This window comes from Colias philodice, chromosome 5, assembly GCF_061535455.1.
Source record: "Colias philodice isolate Cphi_HAF_F1 chromosome 5, ilColPhil1 Martin Lab GWU primary, whole genome shotgun sequence".
NCBI classification, from domain to species: domain Eukaryota; kingdom Metazoa; phylum Arthropoda; class Insecta; order Lepidoptera; family Pieridae; genus Colias; species Colias philodice.
Genome location: NC_143090.1, coordinates 9,928,234 through 9,950,879, shown reverse-complemented (window position 1 = coordinate 9,950,879; position 22,646 = coordinate 9,928,234). Strand labels below are relative to the sequence as shown.

The 22,646-nt window shown below is 33.5% G+C and overlaps 1 protein-coding gene across 4 annotated transcripts in view; it reads right to left on the bottom strand.

Moving 5' to 3' along the window:
• LOC149488603 (E3 ubiquitin-protein ligase RNF19B-like) overlaps window positions 1–22,646 on the bottom strand; it is an 83,437-nt gene that overhangs the window by 6,676 nt on the left and 54,115 nt on the right. For all 4 annotated transcript variants that reach the window (XR_016315592.1, XR_016315593.1, XM_089695143.1 and 1 more), the window contains exons 3-4: window positions 6,814–6,994; window positions 227–341 (exon numbers count right to left, since the gene is read on the bottom strand). Coding sequence is in view for 2 of the 4 variants with exons in the window: in XM_089695143.1 (XP_089551269.1) it covers window positions 227–341; window positions 6,814–6,994 (296 nt within the window). In the remaining 2 variants the exon portion in view is untranslated. The remainder of the gene's footprint in view (window positions 1–226; window positions 342–6,813; window positions 6,995–22,646) is intronic.

The window sequence follows — 22,646 nt, the reverse complement described above, 5'->3', positions numbered from 1 at the left end:
TTCATTGAATTATCGCATTTCATAAGAATCCTTGTCAGTGAAATAATTGGTTTAAAATGGTCAAAAATATCTTAACCTTACGAAGTGCTATTATCAAAATGAACTAGCGTAATCAATAAAAAAAATCCTACAATCTAATGGCTTCAATAGTTGGTGACAATTTAGCCTCTGGTAGTTTTTGCTCCTTGTCTCTACCATACAAAAATTATTGTAAATTATAACATACCTGCAGTCAGGCGCCGGACACCACCTCGTGTCGGGGTCGGCCGCAAGGGCCCTCCTGACTGAGAACTCTTCATACTTGTCATATAACGCTTGGTTGTCAACTATCCGCCTTACGTCTGAAAATAACAGTATATTTATTACATTAACTTTCTTCAAAAGCACAATGAATATAAGTCCAGAAGCCAACTTAACAAAAAATCTAACATTGATTTGGGTACCATTATTCAGAAATTTCAGCATCGATTTAGTATTGATTTCGACATACAGATCATAAGTAGTACATCTTGCTCAATTCTTCATCAATATATTTTTTGCCACAATTAAGCCTGACAGGAGTAAGCTAGTTACTAGTAATATAGTCAATAAAAATAGAACGTCTGTTGCGTCATCAATTAAATTTTATAAACACTGGACTACAATCTTAACAAGAACAGAGTTGTGTAGAGCAGCTGGCAATTGTCAGATTCTGTTATTTATTGCGTAAGGGCGCTTGTGCACTACAAGGAATTTTACCGTCCGGCATTCCGATTTTTTACGGTCCGGTGTCGCATGAAAAAACCGATGAATTGCTTGTGCACCTGTCCGTCTTTACTCGGATCAGTGCGGTACAGTTCAAGGAAGTTTGACGCTATAATCCTATCATAAATGATTGTTTTTGCATTTTACAAGAAACGAGTAAAAAATATAGAAGGTGAAATATTATATTACTTCGTTATAATAAAAAGTAAAGTTCCGTAAGAGATTTAAAATGCGTGTTTCACTTATTTATTTTAATCGGTGACGAGGAGCTAAAGCTATTCCCACTTGAACTTTAACTTACCAACACTTACTTAGATAATAATTATATGTCAATGCTTGGTCAATGTATATAAAATAACAATACCGACTTCTCAAATCTCATTGCCAACTAAAAGAAAGTAAAACAAGAGCTTGCTTTCAATTGGCATATGCAGTAAAAACAGTAAAATCCAAGCAAGTGGGCATTCGAAAACAATTATACCTACAGCGACTCGTAGACACAAAAAACCATCCGGAATAGGGAAAAGTAAAATGTCGGACAGTAAAATTACGTATAGTGCACAAGCTAGTATATAGATTAATGGCGTGACATACCGGACCGTAAAAAATCGGAATGCCGGACAGTAAAATTCCTTGTAGTGGACAAACGCCCTAAAGGGCAATCGTGCAGACGGACAACGTAATATGTAATTAATTATCAACGCCGCCTATAGACGAAGCCAAGGGAAGTTAAGCCTTCTTAAGGTATTAATTGTTATGATACCGCATATTACATCTTGTCAATATGTTTTTGAGGCATCCTTTGGGTGATCATGTTGATTATATGATATAATTTTATTATGTACACGACAATTAATAATTCTTTAAAGGATTTGTACTGCTAAGTGCTAGGCAGTCTCGTTCTTTCTCTCGGAATTTTCGTAACTCTTTCTTCGATTAATTGTTCGTTACGTCGTTGCTCTTTCCTATACACTTTAATTACTCCATCATCATCATCATCATTATCAGCCTACATTTGTCCACTGCTGGACATAGGCCTCAGTCATGGCCTCAGTCACGCCTTTGAGCCCGGTCGTTCGCTCGTTTAATTACTTAAAAATGGTTTATCTAAGCGCACATCAATTGTAATGTTAAAAATCACTTAAACACTAACAGTGTATCGAAAGCATGCATAAAATGAGCAATTACATTTCGTTACGTACGTATAATGCATAAATCTAATCTCCGACAATAACTCAATAAATAGACCGTGAAATCGAAAACGTAACCTATTTCCATACAATATTGATAGTATTGAATTTATAATTAACTTTATGATAAACATTTGTATGTAAATCACAATTTCATAGTTAAATAAAACATTTGTTAATACATCCATGATATTTTTTGATAAAAAATTGAAAAGCCGCTAATACATCAGAGTGTTATTGTTATCGTCATTATAATGTTCGTCATCGAATTTGGTAAGAAACTGAGACAAAAATCGTATTATATGATATCCAGAAAATAATAACAAAAACAAAAGTATAGGGTATCCCTGGTTGAGTCGAATCGAATATATTTCCAATACATTTTCGTCTTATGTTTCCTCATTAGATATTAAGAAATACGATATTATTGGTATTACATTATGACCTAGATAATTATGATAATCTCAACAAACAAATATGCTGGAATGAAGTGATAACTCTAATGATTTATCGTTCTAGGAAAATATTCATAATATTATTAGATTAGCATAGCAATAGACAATCTTATCTAAAGCAAGTGACTTGGAATTAAAATCGAATTAGGAATTGATCGTAAAAATGTGATAAAAGTAATAAAATAAAAATGAAAAATAGATTATTTAATTGTAGGAATGTTCGATACATACTTATACTATGATGTGCGGTTATCTGCGGCTTTCTCTATGATAGTTATAGAAAAAACCGCCGATTTTGAGTTTTAATTTTGTTATTTAGAAATTCTACGAATAAAAATGAGACAAAAGATGTACTTATTCTGATTATTTTTTTTAAATTTGTCTACTTATAAAAACAATCTTTTCAGAACTGCATTCGAATACATCTATATATATAAAAGTCAAAGGTGACTGATATAGTGATCTATCAACGCACAGCCCATAAACCACTGGCACTGGACGTATCGGGCTGAAATTTGGCATGCAGGTAGATGTTACTACGTAGACATCCGCTAAGAAAGGATTTCCCGAAATTCTTGCGGGAACGGGGAAAAACGGGGATGCACGTACAAAGTCGTGGGCGGAAGTTAGTTTATCAATATTTTTATACTAAATGAATCAAGATAGATCACTATGACGCCCTAGTAGTGTACTTACCTATTTTTACAACATAAGAAAAGTTGATATTCTCATAAAGTTCTCATATGTAAACAATATATTGTACGCATTACGTAACAATAGTATCTAGGTAAAATATTTATAAAACATTGTAAAGCGTGTTAAAATAATTCAATGTTTATTATAAAATAAGGAGTGGGGGAAATACCGTATCGATCTTAAATACAACAACACAAGCTTTTTACATGTTTGAAGAATGAATTTAAAATAATGATAAGTATTATTCAAGTTTGAATCTTACTATGCCAGCGAAATTTGCCAAAATTTCTCTTTCCGTCTTTATTTGTATGAAAAACCTACTTACACCTTATGTAGACAATTCGAAATAAAAACATCAATGTGACAAAATTCGGGACGAGCGTTTATTGTGTGATTCATTTAGTCAGGCCGATAGTTGAACGGCGCCGTTTAATAAAGTGGCTAGGATATTAATTAAACGGCTGATTAAGTTACTTGTCTGCGAAAAACATATACTTTATTGAGCATGATATTAATTAAATCACGTTAACTATACGATTTACATTCAAACATTGTTTTTACTTTTAATCGTCTATCAAGCGTTTCATTTATTAGAATTTGCATAATGCAATTAATGGAAACGCTAATGAGTTTTTCACCATTGTGATTCAGTTTTTATTCTTAAAACAATAATGAGTAACAATCGAATAATAAACTCTGTATAGCCAGAACTAAGGACTTTTCTGTATTAATAACTAGCGGTCCGTCCCGGCTTCGCCCGTGGTACCTACATGTTTACGTTTTTTTCATAAGAACCATCCTCGTACTTCAAGGAATAGATTCCGAAGCACGCTATGACAGAATTTTTATTAAGGAATTTTATACACCTTGGGGTAAATTATTGCATTTTTGGTAAGGATCTCTATTTTTTTTGAAAATGCAATAGTTATAGCCTATGTTGCTCAGTGAAGATGCAGCTTTCTAATGGTGAAAGAATTTTTGAAATCGGTCTAGTAGTTTATGCGTGAAAACCATACATACATACATACATACATAATTACAAACCTTTCCTCTTTATAATATTAGTATAGATAGTATAGACAAGGACTTGTCTGTATTAATAACTTTTCCTAGTTTTAAGGTAACCAAAACACTAATAATATCAATAGATTTATCACTGTTCTATTCCTTTACATTTCACGTTATTTATACCGTGAGAACAAATAAAGTGTGTTAAAATTTAAAAGCTCTATAAATACTAAACAGGCTAGAAATTTAAACATCGATAGGTCGATCATATCGATTCTAATTTACTTAAAATAAAGATGACAATTTTCAGAATCGATGATGTAGCACAATTACTACGACAACCGTTATTTTATTGAAGAGCGGAGCTACGTGTAAAAAAGTAAATGTGATTTTTACACACACTTATAGAAAGTATTTATGACTGTATTCTTTGATTTAAAATAGACTTCACAAAAATAATCATCGTTACTAAGCACAAGGCATAACAAAAAGATAGTCATTGAGCATCTTACACCCGTCAATTTAAAGTTTAAACTACAAGCTGATTGATACGTTATTGATTTCCAAATGAGCGTATACATAAAGAACATTGTTCTATTTACTTACGCAGTCAGAATCAATATAATGTATTGTGATTTATTGCCAACGTTGAGGACACCCAGACAATCACGTACTCAGTGTAAATCGTATAATTTGCGAGTTCGTATATTCGCGACGACTGTTTTACGACAACTATTTAAGTGGAGTTGTGATTCCGTAGTTCTTTTTCTCTGATAGAGTATAACAAAATTGGTAAAACGAATATATACTTGGTTGTACTTGTATACAGCATATATTCTGTTTTCAACTCACTCTATAACAAAGTCTCTTCCCGCTGTCTATTTGTGCCTATATGTACGCTTAGATCTACCAAACGGAACGTTTTTCTAATAGACAGGATAGTTCTTGAGAAAAGTTTTAGTAGAGATATAATTTCTTAAGATTTAAACAAAGCGGGCGAAGCCGCAGGCGGAAAACTAGTATAGCATAAAAGAAATTGGTTTTACTTAGCATAGATACTGTGGTGTTTTTTACTGATAAAGCAAAACGAATAAGTCGAACAGTCCGTTGCATATTTTTGAATACAATTAATCACTGTTATATGTCATCAAATGAGTACCTACGTATGTTAATAACAAGTTAGTACACAGTTGTATTTTTTTCTTAGTGAACGGGGACGTTGCGGTAAATATCTAGTGACGACGTCATACATACTTGCAAACCGGTTACTATTAAATATTATTGGAACGATAAATATGTTAACCATTTAATTAGCAATGTGGTGAATATTTCTCTGTTACATACTTTATTAACGGGTGTGTTCCAATTTATTTGGCGAAGCTCAGGTGTTTTCTCTTTTATTTTCAACTCTTTTATTCCTTCAGATACGATCTAGCAGATAAAAAATTCAGGATATTAAGCGAAAAAACCTTACAATGACAAATCCAAAAAGTCAGCATCCGTATCATTACTATCAGGCATTTTCCCAATAACCGCCACAAATATAAACCACCAGAGCTGAGCCACAAACAATACATTAAACATCGACTCTTCATACATCATTTATCTGAATACTAAGTGTTCGGAACGGCATTACCCACAGCTGTCGCTCGGGGACGGGCCAAGTCTTGTATGTAATATAACTAAAATGCTATAACAAAGTCGAACTAGCTAGCTAACAAAGGCATTATATCTAATGGTTAGGGAGCCAGGTGCAAATTTGGTTAACTATTTCCTCTCAAGAGATAATTCGTCAGACGCATGAGAGTATAGTATTATAAAGCCTCGTGAACGTCAGCTGGCGCTCGGTTGGGGGGGTGAGCGGTTGTAGCCTCCCACGCACATAGGAAAAAAAATACATTCATTCATTCATTTCCTCTCAGCTAAAAATTTGTCAAATTGTAGCTAACCCAATATCTCAACGAAAAAAAATAGTCAGCTGGTTACAACATGGTGTATTATACGTCAGCTGGTGTCTCGAACATGAAAGTTAAATTTAAAGAAAAATTTATTTTCCGTTATTTCCTCTCAAACAAAAATTTACCTGATGATAGCTTATATGTAACTGTGGATAAATATATATGTCAGCTGGCTGTATCTTGGTGGAAAAACCGTCAGCTGATACGGGAGGCTACAACCGCTCTTCCCCCCAACCGAGCTCCAGCTGACGTTCACGAGGCTTCATAATACTATACTTTGATGCATTTTACTAATTACCGCTTGAGAGGAACTTGGTCATAAAATCTGCTGCTGGCTCCCGGACCATAAAGGATTTACCATCTGATTACGTTCAACTACTATAAGAATAATGCGTAATAAAATCTCTCCCTTTCAATATAATTAGCAGCTGTCTAAACCTATTCCACCGAGAGTAATGTTTAGTGTACGAGAAAATAATGCAGAACGAGCAAAGTGAATTATCTATCTCGGCAGGTGAGCGTTGAACTCAATTAATATTACGTTTAAGATTTTCTCTAGAATATTTTAATAAATAACGTTATATATCTGCTTTCGCTCTCTGCAGTTTCATACTACACACCTAACACATTGCCGTATTAGTATTATATCCCCATATTTTGCTGCGCACATCTACCATCCTTGCACGGACATTATCATCTCTTTCCATACTTCGGTTGCAACATTCCACCTTCCAGAAGCTTCTAGAACATTCTAGAACTCACCAGAAGGGTGCATGCTCTCGTGGCACACCGGGCAGTTGACCGGCACCCTCGCCTCGAAGATCTCTATCGCGAGGTACTGGCGCAGGCACGGCTCGCAGCACCGGTGCGTGCACCACGCCAGCCGGACCATGCTCGACGCGCTCATTGTGGAGAGGCATAGCGGACAGTCTAGGACTTCGCCCTGTGGACAAAAAAGAATAAAAACCTTAGTCAATTTGATTAGAGAACTGTAAAGGTTGATACATTGGGCTTCGGTTTACCAAAAGTTTTAAGAACTATACTACTATTATAGACATATCTTTTTGGGGCTTTATTCTGGTTTATTAGATTCTGTATTTGTGTAAGTAGTGCGAATAAATAGCAAGAATTCTGTACACTTTGAGACCCTTTCATATTATAATACTAAGTTTATCAAATTAAACACAAACTGACCCTGTGTGAATTTAGCCAACTTCTCGAAGCGATAAAGCGATTCCCGTGTCGTGGTTTTAATCACGGCTCCATATAAAGTTTGCAGTTTGAACTATGCCATACAAACAAGTAATGAATCTAGTTGAACATCAGACAGGGGCTACAAAATGCAGCATGTTATTTGATTTTCAGTGTGACGAAAGCAATTTGTTGCATTTAATAAGTGAGATGAGATACATTTAGAGGAAGAAAGATGAAAATATATATTTCAGCCAAATTAGTTTTATTAAATTGAAATACTTTTATTTTAATGTTTAATTTACACGATCTATTGCTAGCCAACATTTTAACAAGCGCACACTATTTCTAATGATAGCACTTGTAATAGTCTTCTACGCTTTACAGTATTCGTTACTTGATAAGTTCTTCTTCGATGTTTCAATTAATTTTTCTGTAAATTCTTAGTTCTTTATATTGTAACTCATTATTTTTTTAGAATTTACTACTTATCTATTTTTAATGTTTTTCTAACTACTATCTAGACTTCACGCAAAAGTAAATACAAAACAAAAAAGTAAGTCAAATACAAGTGAAAGGAAGCCTACTCATTATCATTTGAAACTTCAACAACTTAACCGCAACAGAAGCGACACAACTACATCATTATATCCCTTATTCGAGAGCTCTATAATCCGTAGACTACTACGTAAGTGAAATCAGTGTATCCTAACTATAGTACTATTAATTTTATTATTCTGTGTCCTATTAAACTACCACATTAGTACATAAAAGTCGCTTTGTCACTAGACCACGCTAAGGGTGCTTTTCCGTCAGAGATGTGCGAGGATGCGTAGCGAGGGATGTGTTTGTAAAGAACCAATAGTATCGCTTCACAATCAAACGCTAAATACAGCGGTATGATTGGTTCTTTAAAAACACATTCCTCGGTAAACATCCTCGCATATTAATTGTGGAAAAGCACCTTTATATTCGTTATCTAAGCGTTCGCCGAGAATAACATAATCCATTTACCGCTCCACATTCAGTCAGACGTGTCAAATGCATTTATCGATACGAAATACGATTTCATCGGAAATAAAACAAAGATGTGACGTTACGCTGCTAATTAGTTTAATAATTGTACATGCAAACGTTCTGCGAAATGAAACGGTTCGATTATATTGAAATTTATACGAATCAGTATGCGATTGTTACGAGCGAATGGAGATATTCGCTTTACGGGGAAATTATGATTTATGTTTCTATAATTAGAATAATTGAAGCAATAGCTGTTAATGAATTGGAACAGTTTGTTTTCGATCACTGATCACACTATCATTTGTTTCAATTTATCGCTCAATTATTTGTTAGCCAACGTTGTTGTACTGTATAAAATTGGAAAAGTAATTAGCAGTTCTTATAAAATTACTATTGCACAAGAGAACATTCAAGTTTTGGCTCAAGTGGCTCATTTCGTATGACCATAATAATCGACTGTCATTCTCTATTTAACGTAATACTTTATGCAATCAGATGGAAACTTTCTAATAGCTGATTCATTACGAATTCCACTACAATATGAGCTTAAGCATTCGGCTTGTGTTTAATCTCAGTGTTTTCTAATTACACTCTCTTTATTTATAGAGGTGACCTTTATAATCCTTTCATTACAGAGGTCCGAACTAATCCTATCAATGTTTAATTACTTTTGTTCTACGCGATTAAATGTAACTTTCCAAGCATTTTCCGAGCTATGAAACATCTGTAAACATGACCAGTAAATAAATGTAATACTCAAAACCTACGCAGTCTAGAATCTGTTTTACGCCTCAAAGACTTCACAGGATCCAGTGAGTGCTTTCAGAGGTACCGGACTGTTCGTTCATACTTTGCAGGATAACATTTGTGACCGTAAATATTATCTTCTTTAGTTCTAGTACAGATTTCTTTTACAAGCGACATTTATTACTTTAGAAGAGAACTTAGTTAGGCACGTACTAACTACTAACGCACGTAATTGTAACAATGAAGAAAATCTTAATTTAAGTATGTACAATTTAGGAAGATGAAATTCTTGTAAATATACCTTATAAGGGTGAAGTCCAAAATATTGACGTAAATGACACAATAGTGACACAAAATGTTGTGCGATAGTGACCCAAAAGTCGCACAGAAATTTACACTAGTGTAACACAATAGTGGCACAAAGTGGTAGCAAAAAACTATAAAGTTGAGGTTACATTAGGAGTTATAGAAACCTATAGTTTTAAAAATAGAAAAATAGACATCAATATCTAAATTATTTTCAGACGAAATTAAAACAAAATTATAATCTAAGAATGAAGGGTTTATTAAGTCTCCAAAATTTAAAGTTTATGAAGTGGTCAGTTTTTTTTATTGGAGTAATTGCTTCGACGGAATATCGGCGGCTATCGGAAATCATATTTCCATATTCACTGCTAGGTGCTATTTGTAACTTTTTTTTCAGTTCTTCATAATCTTCTTCCATTTTTGCCATACGTTGCTGTTGTACTCTCATTTGATTAAAAAGTCTGTGATAACCTTTTTTCAAAGTGAGTACGCTATTACGAAGCTCTGTATTTTCTTTCCGCAATTTTCGTTCAATTCGTCTTTGAATATTTCGGGCAATGGATTCCAGGTTGTATTATGGGATATTCATCATCTTGTGAAGCGTTACTTCGAATAGTCTGTTCTGTGTTTGTTGCTCTTGGTCTATCTCTTAGTTCATTAAATTGTCTCCATTTTTTCCTTCGTTCTTCTTTCTGTTCTTCTGTCAAAACAGCTGTCTTGGTCTTGTACAATTGTTTTGTCCTTTCTAAATTCATTTTTTTAAAGCTTCAAATTTTTCAGGATTATCTTCTTTTAATCGTTCTCTATATCTTTTGGACTATACTGCCGAAGTAAGTGGCATCTGAAAGTTAAAAAGAAAAAATGTCTTATTTCATGCCTTCGGCTTGTTACGACCAACAGTCTAAATTTGCCACTATAGGCAAAGTATTTTGACAGAATTTTTACTTGACAAAAAAATTAAAATATTTCCTGAATTCCAAAAAATATTTCAAACTATTCCTATAATTAATAAAAATAACTACGTTAAAAATAACCGACTTCAAAGCACTAAGCCTTTAGTATTAACCTTCAAAACGTAAATCTATTGTGTCTGCTATTCGGCGTGCAACGGGCATATTCTAAATTAAAACGATCCCAATACTCAATTATTGATAGCTTTCTCAAATGCTAAACAAATATACCTAGTACTAATTGTATCTCAACCTTATTATGGTAGCACAATTGTGGTGACACAGAAATTGTACAACTGGTGTTACAAAAGTAATACAAAAGTGTCACAATTGTGAGGTAGCACAGTAAGTAAATACTGATTACTCTGAAACTACACTGTGAATCGTATTAAAATGAATATTACGCAAACACCCATGCTTTTTTTTACCTAGAGCACTATTGAATTATAATTAAAACACAAGACTTACCGTAAGAATCGTTGAATAACCTGCCGAAAAATTTCTGACCACACTAAACCACTTTGAGTTTAACAATGCGAATGATACAATACGGCCGTTATTCTCTAGCTGTCATAGACAATTACGCGCAGTGCTGCCAGTCCTCCAAAGCGAAACCTACCTTGTTTATAGTCTATAGAAACTGCCAATGAAAACGGTTGCACAAAATAAGTAGCACAATTGTTTAAAAACGCACATAAATAACAAAAAACAGTAAATAAGCATAATATTTCAGTTTATTCCTTATAGCCTACGTGAAAAAGGTTGCTCATTATACGTTTTTGCTGTAGAATTCAACATTCAGCCTATAAGTTACATAGAACTTGTTCAAAAATATCTTCAAAGTTCACCCTCCAAAATTATTATGCCGTTTTGTACACAATTTGGTCGCGTTAGTAGATAAATTATTTTATTTACTCTGCTATTGAGTATTATTCTATAACATTGGGTATTTGGCATGCTGGACCAATAACCATTTAATTTAATATTAATTGTCGTAAAATTCTATCATACATAGTTTTCAAGAAAAATGTTTGGGAATTTTTTGATTGGGCAAATGTGTCAAAATTTTGGTCTTTACCCATAACCTCCCCTTTACAAAGTTGCTTAAATAACTCAGGCCCTGGAATCACAGACAATAGAAAATCTATTGTGCCGTGGACTGATCTCGCCGTTCGGGGCTCAATGGGTTAACGCGAATAAAACCTACATTCCCAAACAACTATACATTCGGCCTTTACCAACAAGCGTTCAGCCAATTATATTTACCCATCACCTGGCACCCACAGCTCGGATCGCCCGCCAATACCACGTTACTCTTGAACTTCAAGCACATGGCAGCAGACAGGTGCAAATTATTCTGTATCCGATCCTAACTAATTATAGAAATAGCATGATAAATCGATGTTATGATAGGCAATGCCCATTTTCACGCTCGTTTATATTAATATGCTGTCGCATTCCGTTATATATTTAGTAATACAGTAAAGATTTGTAGGAACAAAAACAGAAACGTCCAGAGTGTCCATTGAACACAACGACGCTTTTTTTATCTAGTCACAAAAAAGATACAAAAATTTATCAAACCAATGTCATCGAACTTATCTAAACTCCATATTACTCATGAAGGAAATTTGTCGAACTGAAACATTCGATTCCAATACAACCCTTGCACCGTTAAATATCCTTTTAAGAGAACACTATATAAAACAGTAAACCGATACAAAAGCAACAAATTAAAGCGAAGCGAACATTTTATTTTAACTTGTAAAATTCATACAATCGTGTTACATAGTATTTAAAACAAAGTTGCTGTCGCTGTCTGTGTAATATGCTACGTGTGCTTAAAACTAATACTACTCAGCGGATTTTTAAGCGTTTTAAAGTGAAACTTCTTTATACGCGTTGAGTTGGCGTTCAGAGTTAAATTTCAGGGACGCGTCATGACAATACCGTCACATCATGGAGTAAGGCGATTTTGGTATCTCTGAATCTTGCCAAAGAAATTTCACTTCAGACACGTGTGCTCGGCACACACGCTCTTTTTTGTTTATAGATATAAGTAGTAGTTTCTATTAATTGTTATGTTGTACCGGGCGAAGCCGCGGGCGGAAAGCTAGTTCAATATAAAATAGTCAGCCGATACACGAGCAACAAAATAGAGCAAATCGTTCCGCTGCACTTCCCCGGGGGCACGGATCCGATATTAATGACGTCACACTGTTTGACGTCAGCCCGATGGAAATTGCTAGTATGCTAAGCCCCTGCAATAAGGAATATGCATGTCAGAGGCGTTTTTACGCGTTCCCTGTGACGTCATCGGCGAAGAGGATAATTCTTAAATATCGAGCAGTAATAGACTATAGAACAAGAGTTTTTTTATACATACTATATGTTAATTAAAAGTACAAATTTAGCTACATAGTGGGCTGTCGCATTCCACCTGTTACAGTCGTACCAAATTGACATGTTAACAAACTTTCCTACGACAATTTACGAAAAAAAAAAACACCTTATACAAAAAAGTTAACAAAAACTGGAAGACAACATATTTTGCTATCGATTAAATACCATTTCATTTACATACAATACTAATTAGGCATAAATTATTGTACAAAATATGTAACCCGTAACAATTATATAATAAGTAAAGACCTTTTCAAATGAGTCACTTATACAGTAGCTAAACTAAAGCCACCTGACATAATATTTACATATCATTTTCTTTGTTAAGCGATCTATATGTCTATTGCAAAGTTTTGAAGAATGAATTGGTCTACTGCGTCTGGTGACTGGTCTGCACCTTTAATAATTAACACAAGTGGTAACTGCTTCCAACCTATAGTCTACATAACAAATTTGTAGATAGAGGCACGACTTTATTCCCTCCTACCCTCCATTGGACTCTTACAAAAAGTTAAACATGTTGTAGCTACTTATGAAATTGACGTCGTGAATCGCGTTTTGGTAACTTTTTTTATTATCTGGTCAATGAGAACAGCTGTTATTAGCGTTAAATTATACAAACTAAGGTATAACTATTCGTATAATATTACCGTTCATTACCATTATACCATCTTATATATAAAAATGAATCGCAAAATGTGTTGGTAAGCGCATAACTCGAGAACGGCTGAACCGATTTCGATAATTCCTTTTTATTATATTCCTTGAAGTACGAGGATGGTTTTTATGTAGAGAAAACGTAAATATGTACCACGGGCGAAGCCGGGGCGGACAGCTAGTTTATAATATAAATTTATTCAAAATCTAACTATGCCTACCAATAATCAGCTTAATTATAGAATCAGGACAGAGAAAATACATTCTATTTATCGAATTCCATTGCCCCATTATCTAAGTACGAATACCAACTAAATACTACGAAATTAAAAAGAAAAACAGCAATGAATAGTGAATACCATTACGAGGAAAGGAAAACCGTTAAATAATGAACATTCTTTTTTCAATTGTATCAGACTTTTACCTTAATTATTATTTTAATAGGTCAAGATTTATGAGTAACTAGCGGTCCGCCCCGGCTTCGCCCGTGGTACATAATATTTACGTTTTCTCTACATAAGAACCATCCTCGTACTTCAAGGAATATAATAAAAAAAGAATTATCGAAATCGGTTCAGCCGTTCTCGAGTTATGCGCTTACCAACCATTTTGCGATTCATTTTTATATATAAGAAGATTATTGTTCGAATTACTTTGTAGTTATACAATAATCAACAATTACTTACGCAAGAATTAGCATACCTTTGACTGTGCATACATAATATGGATTATGGAAAGTAGTTCATATCAATTATTATATTTCACTGTCTAATTCATGAATATTTATACTATGGATATTACGTTTCTATTGCCTTGAGTAATATTTGTTTTAAATAAAAACATAAAAATGTTTAAACTAGCTTTTACATTCGACTCCAAAATAACAATCGATCTTCGTACTAAAATTCAAATAATTTTATCTGCTCTTGTGTGAGAGAGCAGCAAAATTTTGCATACAAAGTTTTGGATTTGTAAAAAAAAAAAATAAGTATATAAAAAATATTATTTAACAATTTAAAAACTTACCTCTTGCTTGTAATTGTAACAAATAATTTGCGATCGTTTCCCGAACCTTGTTATAAGGTTCGACGGCGCAAGCGCTGTTCTAGGCATTATTAAATTAAAACTTTGAAAACTACAAAACCTTAACTTCACTGATACTATTTCAATTCAAAAATAACACACCAATAAGGATTAGTCACTTAATAATTAAATGCTTAAAAAATTAAAAATAAAACAAATAATTTGTATGTACGCTTCCACTACGCAACTACGCAATACAATAAACAATGTTTACATTATTAAATTGTATTTATATTTATGGAATTCACTGGAGTCTATTATCTAATGAGATACGATTTACGATACCGATAGCGGACAATAATATCGAAAAAAAAAATATTTTTCACAAACATACACAATTAATGATAAGTAATAATTAAATACTTAACTACGTTAATCACTAAATCGATTTTGTTTACGGATACATTATATCGATATTCGAGGTTATTACTAGTCTGTATTTCAGAATAATAAACAATTATCCAGGTATATGCAGTGAGTACTGATAATAATCGATTTTTAGGGTTCCGTACCTCAAAAGGAAAAAACGGAACCCTTATTTTTCACTTTGTTGTCCGTCCGTCCGTCCGTCTGTCAAGACCCTTTTTCTCAGGAACGCGTGGAGGTATGAAGCTGAAATTTATATCAATTACTCAGGTCTACTGTCCCTTGAAGCTGTTAAAAAATCAAACTTCTAAGCCAACGCAATCAAAAGATACAGCCGTTTATGCCGCAAATTTTCGACACTTGTAAGGGAATCAAAACCTACAGGGTGCTTCCCGTGAACTCAGAATCTTGAAATTTGGTACGAAGCAACGTCTTATAGCATAGATAAAGGAAAAATTACGAAAACCATAAATTTTTAGTTACATCACATAATATATTTTTTTTTTAATAATTTTAAACTTACTACCCATTTCCTCATAAACGCGTAAAGGTATTAAATTGAAATTCATACCAAATACTCAGGTCTATAATACCTTTAAGCTGTAACAAAATCAATTGCATGTTTGTATGGAACCCTCGGTGCGCGAGTCCGACTCGCACTTGGCCGGTTTTTATTTGTTTTGTTTGTTTCTTTTTTTGTTTCGTTATACCTGCCGTCTTGTAAACAATTTCCTTCAATGCTTCATAAACGCAATTTTTATAACTCGAAGACTTGTGATATCACATTACACTGAATTCTTGAACTCTAATTGTTAATTTTAGTTTTTGGTATCTAGATATATTATGATTTTATTTACATAATTCTACTTTCAGATTCAATAATATAATCTTATAATAATTATTTGTATGCTTCGTATACTTAACTGTGAATGTCAAATAGTCTGCGTTAAAGATATAGCAATACACTTTGCATAAAAACAAAATTCTAATTAAAATCAAAACAATAAATTAGCCTATTAATAACTTTAGACGATAATGCAGACTTAATTCAAAATCCATCAAAATAATCTCCAGAACAGATCACATTTGTGCAATGACCGATAATTCACTATCATGTTTTGGTATATGTAAATTTATTGTAACGTACCCAACGTCCCCAACGTTGCAATTAATTTATGTTATGTGATATTATTATGATCTTTGACATTTTAACCCTAATGGGAATGTAGTAGATACCCCTTATTGTGAGTTTTTTTAAAGTGAAACTTTTATTACATCGTCTCAAACTTTTTGGTCTGTGTAGCGCATGTCGCGTGTATCGCGGCTGCCGAGTAGGTATACCTACTCGGCAGCCGACCGTCACGCGACATGCGCTACACAAAGCAGTGTTCGGAACCGTTCGAACAGTTTCACTTTTACCGTGGTTTCATAAAACCACACAACATTTTTTTTTATAGTTTGTCTTATCAGCATCATAGTAAAGTTATTTAAAGTAGGTAAGCTTGGTTGTTCACAGCTGGAGCAGTTTCAAAACAAATTTACACATACGGTTGTATGGATAAAGTCGAAATAAAGTATACAGTATTACATATTCCACTTTATTGGACCTGTTTATATTCGACGTCTTACAAAATTCTTACATTTTATATTATGTTCGTTTTATTTCAAGCCTTTTCTTTGCAATGCGGTTATGTTGTCAGTAGGTAGTCACTCAGTTAAATGCTTAAAGAAAAAAAAAAGGAAATTATTATTAGAGATTAATTAATTATTAGAGATTTGTTGATAATATTTATTTGTTTGTGAAATAAATGTACCTTATGAAATGGTAGAAGATAATATCATTTCGCAACAGATCGAAGTAAGCTTATAATTTCGATTAACGCCAACCAGAATGACGGAAGTTTTAAAACCTTTTTCTTTGTTGCTTTATTTTATTGTACAGTATGTAAGAACACTGATCATTATCTATTAATACAATAGTTTTATAAATAATACCTATTCATAAATTTTTATAACAAACTTAACTACCTATAACAACACGAGGATTTTCTCAAAACATAAAAAGTTATAAAATTATAATATTACAGCTTACTATGTAGTTATGTACCTACTTAGATAAGCCACGCACTGCTTTTAAAAGGAATATTATTTTTCCCATTTATCATTGATCATTGCCTTGTAGCGTAATGCTAACTGAAATATATTTATTCGGTTCTAACAAGCAGTTCCTGAGATAAGTACCTATATTGAAACAAAAAAAAAATAATATAAGACATACTTATATAGCTCCACTACAATAATAACTAATGAACAATTAAGAAAATCGTGTACCATAAGTCACAGCACATAGTAACCCGTGATTAATTACATAATACGTAATTAAAGAGGGCATTTAATTAATTTGAATAATGTATGCACGTCCATTGTACTTGTAAATGGTTCAATAGCAAGGTGAAGGTATTTATTTGGAGGTTACAATCTACGTGTAGTAATTACCGTGTACACATTGCAATGGATCGTATGAAAATTGTTACGTGAATGATTATTGCTTCGTTTAGTTAGTCAAATATATGCTAATTCTATCTTTGTTAACTTACAAGTGAGTATTAATAGGCAGTAGGTCATTTGCTAGTATTTTGGAGAGCTCCGCGTATCTTTAAGATACATTGTTAATTTCGTATTACAATGTATGTACCTACATGTTTTATTATCTACAGAAGCGCGAGCACGAAAATTATAGTTCACTTCTACGTAAGTACATAAAATTTTTTGTAGATGCTCCTGATAACGATACGAATACTTTGACGATAGTTTTCGTGCCTCAGGAGTCAGTGTATGTTTATTCACAGGAGAGAGTCACAAGAATAAAAAGTTCGACCATGTAAGGTTTTTTTTTTTTTTTTTTTATTGGTAATAGGGAAGCGCTTGACCACAATCTCGCCTGATGTTAAGCTGAGATGTGGTCTAAGATGGAACGGAAGGTTGCTAGGTTCGACCACCTGGCAATCCGAATATGCATACAATTCTGAATTTTATTTATTATATTCACCTCATAACTTGAACTGTATTATTAACCAGAGCAAATAAAAAATCAATATAGTTTACATTTGAATACGACCAACCCCTGTACCATGATATCCTCAAGCAGTATTATTTCTAGTGTGGAAAAATAACAGCACTATATAATATACTAGCTATGCCCCGCGGTTTCACCCGCATTACTCCCCTCCTGTTGGTCTTAGCGTGATGATATATAGCCTATAGCCTTTCTCGATAAATGGGCTATCTAACACCGAAAGAATTTTTCAAATCGGACCGGTACTTCCTGAGATTAGCGCGTTCAAACAAACAAACAAACTCTTCAGCTTTATAATATTAGTATAGATAGGTCGTCGAGCGCCATCACTTTTCCACACTGCTATAAGACAACATGCTAACCCCTTTAGCTCTGGTAGTAACTATTAATACACGTAAGATTTCACAATCCCCCAGACAGCCCCTGAAAACAATTATGAAACGACTATTATGATATAACAGTTTACGCGCCATAAAGCGAGCGAAAGGTATTGCTCTTACGAAACACGGTTAAAGGTAATCCGGTTCGGTACGTGTGTACTAGTGTACAGTAAGGGTTGCCACACGCACTTTATAATTAGCTATTGTACGTTATTTCAGGTAATTGTACTGAAATTACCATTTAACCCATTGAGTCCCAAGCGGCCCGATCGGTCCCAGACACAATAGATTTTCTATTGTGTCTGTGGTTCCGGGGCCGGAGTTATTAATTTATGAAAACAGTAAAGTACGTAAATACTAAATTATGCATGAAACATAATAACATTCTTTTTAAATATAATCTTATATATAAAAATGAATCGCAAAATGTGTTGGTAAGCGCATAACTCGAGAACGGCTGAACCGATTTCGATAATTCTTTTTTTATTATATTCCTTGAAGTACGAGGATGGTTCTTATGTAGAGAAAACGTAAACATGTACCACGGGCGAAGCCGGGGCGGACAGCTAGTAACAAATAAAAATAAATAGTGCTTTATGATACTATATCTAGGTAGATATTATATAGTATACAGCGGGTAGGTACCCGCACTTTGCCAGCGTGGTGGATTATGTCCTATAAGGGTTCATAGGAGGCTCGTGTCCCAGCAGTGGGAACATAATATATGGGCTGATGATGATACTATATATTCTCTTGTTTTCCTATCATCACCTTTAATCCGTCAGTCCTCGGATCACAGACACAATAGAAAATCTATTGTGTCTCGGCCCGATCGGGCCGCTCGGTGGTCAATGGGTTAATTGCCAAACAATGTGGCAACCCTGTATACAGTATACAACTCACATTATATGCCGTTGCTTCAGCTGCAGCGTTGCGAAACGGCGCGAGGCGATTAATCGTTTATATTGCATATGCTCAAATGTCACACGGATTATAATTGCTGGTGAGAAGTAACGATGTCCAATGTCTCGTTGAATTTGGGTTTGCATTTATCGATTTAGCAATCAATTCGGCAGAAATAATAATAATGCATGCAGCATAATGCTGTTGTCGGAAACAAGAATCATAGAGCTAAAGATCGTTTCTTGGCTGAAGAAAGCACATTTATTTAAAAATCTTAGTGGCATAATAGTACGTTTCGTAGTTTTGTACGTTTTCTATTGTCTGTGTTTTTTTGTTATTATTTTGTTTCTGGTGCAAATAAAGTATTTATTCATTCATTCATTCATTCATAATAGTATTTCAACATAGGGATGTTCAAGATCAATAAATTAATCTACACGAAATTGCATAACGTGGTAAATTTACAAAACCACAGAGCACGTTAAAAAAAGTATAAAAGCCCTAAAATGCCCGATATTCCTGAAAAATGTGTCCAAAACTTTTGTCCAGGGCGTACCGAGCGTAGAATTTATAGGTAGTGCATATTTGTCCAATCGAAGCCCGCCAATATTTTAGATACAATTTTGGCCGCGACCCAAATAGCAATGACCTATTGAAAGGTCTGTTTAGAATAATTGTAAATGGCTCAAAGCGAATACTACCTACTACCTAGGTATATTAAATTATGTCATGGATTTTATCGCATCAGATAAACGATTAGAAACGTTTCAACTCTATTAAAAGATTTATCACTATCGAAATTGTGAATTCCAAAATGAATAATTCTAAGGTATATAAATATGTAGATACTTCCTTGTAGGCTTTCTAATATTATTGCGTACCTATTCCAATTTCCAACTGAATTAATAAATTATTTTTTTGTGTCCATCTATTTTAATATGACATAATAAAAGACGCAATTTAAGAAATCGTTACTTTTCGTTAACGCACTCATTACTCAATTAAAATCCATACTAATATTATAAATGCGAAAGTAACTCTGTCTGTCTGTCTGTTACTCAATCACGCCTAAACTACACAACCAATTTGCATGAAATTTGGTATGGATATATTTTGATACCAGAGAAAGGACATAGGCTACCTTTTATTGCAAAATATGTACCACGGGCGAAGCCGGGGCGGACCTCTAGTTTAGTATATATGAGAGTTGAATTTATTTTATACTACTGTATTAAATAAGCATAAAATAATTTTACCGCCCTTTTTACTAGCAGCGTAAAGCCGGGGCCAGCGGCTAGTCTTATACCTAAATATATAGAAATAAATTGATATTGTTATTTCTCAAATACGAAATTAATTTAGTTCAACAAGCGAGCTTTAATTGAACGTTTTTAAGGCTCTAATAAATCTGTTTTACATGTAAAAACTTTTTACATTAAACGGAATCTTGCGCTCCGGGTTTTTGAACTTCTTAAACTTTGTCGTCGACGATCATTCAGACTATAATATTTAACATGCAAAATTAATTAAGAGTTCAGTACATACCATGGGTCTGCTAGTGATAAAATATTTGGAAAGTCGGTGTTATCCGTCTTTTCAGAAAATACCCTCGTCGAGGGGATTGAGTGTAAAAGCTATCTTAGTTTGTTTATAAAATGCTTTTTGGATAAACCGGAGCTTTCAAAAGGCTTATCTCGGTAAAAGGACTTTTACAGTGGACACTGGACAGTGTAAGTCAATAAATAAAGGTTATGTACTTCAACAATATACATACTTATTTGTGTAGTGAAATTAAGTTACCTTTTGCCTTCCTCTGATACCGCATATCATACGCAGTTTAATATTACACTTTTTGTTTACAATTCTGTGAAAACAAACACAAATATATTGCAACAGCATTATTATCAAATTCATAGCTAAAAACCGGTTAGTTTACTTATACAATACCATTTAAAATTAAACAATAATGTATTCTGGTACCATTATTGCAATTTGCACGTGCTTGCTAATTTATTCCCTTATCTTAGCCTAGTCTAGTATCTATTTAAAGATAAACGGCCGTGTGTTAACTTTATTGTTTCTAGTTTAGAGTATCACCCAACTTGGGTTAAACCTGAATAGTTACTAAAAAAATATAGCTACGTTACTTAGGAATTAACAAACTTATTTACGGTGAAAGCTTTTCCTAATAGATAAAGGAGGTACTTTAGGATTTCAAAACTTGCAAAAAATCTGTCAACACAATTATTATTGATTATATTTTTTTAGTAAAGAAGTAAGATGTTATCATAGAAAGACACTTCACTTGTCTGTATACAAAATACACAATAAAAAATAAATTTTGTTCATAAATAAAGCATAAAAAATAAGTGCTAAAATGATATTTGTATTCGAGATATTTCTCTTTTAATTTGAAGACATTTAATTTTCAAAACAAGCGATAGAGAAGTTATATTTTATGTAAATCGAGGAATATATTAATTCTCTTTGATAATACATAATTTGTTAATTATGCATGCGGAAGGAAGATTCTCAACAGGTTATAAAAGGTTGTTGATGTAATGCCTATTATTACATTTTTTACTGCTAGAAGCATAGTAACCGCCCACGGCTTTGTTTGAATGAACAAAAAGTTGAGCATACAATTTTTTTTAAGTTTTGGCAAATTAGGTACTTGTATGCTATTATACAGTAATTGGTTATCAAAAGTCTACTCCTTAGCTACATCCTTATTGAGTTGGATTTGATTAAATAACAAAAGATAATGCGTAGCACGTTAATTTATCAGTTAAATTATTTTTTGAATCTTACTTTCAATACAAACTAAATACGATATAGGAATCTATACCCCTTATACAGATGTTCCTTTAGTCCCGTCGTCACGGTCAATCCTTTCCTAATCCCTTAGCGGGCAAAACATTTGCAGAGGTGTTACATCTGCAATCTTACATCTTGTCCCTATCCTTGATAATTTCTTGTGATTCTTGTACAGTGTACAGTTCAAATGGGTCAACATCGAGTCTAAAAGTCGATTACAAACCTACAGGTGAAGCTATAACCGTGTTAACAACCTAACTCCTAACCTGACCTCGCCAACGGTCACCAGAGCACGGATATCCGACCCGACTACGCTGTGAGCAAAAACGATGAAAGCCGTTACTGGTATAGTAAGATGACTAATTGTTGTTGCTCTCCGATGAGATCAGTTCTTTGGATCCGGGTATGGTAATATGTAGATCATAGAAGGTATATGACCAATCCTTTTTGCGATTTCAACCGCTTTATTTCACCATCGTCATTCGTCACTAACTTATTCTTAAGGACTGTTTAGTTCGTGTTTTTTTTATTATCAAGATTTACAGTTTACAGTATTTGTTGCTACCAACATTTAAATTAAACATATTATAAAGACTAATATACTTTTGTCTTTTACTTGAAAAAGGTTTAATTAATGCGATAAAATCATTAATTGAAAAACCTAATTATCCATAATGATCACAAATGTGATACATA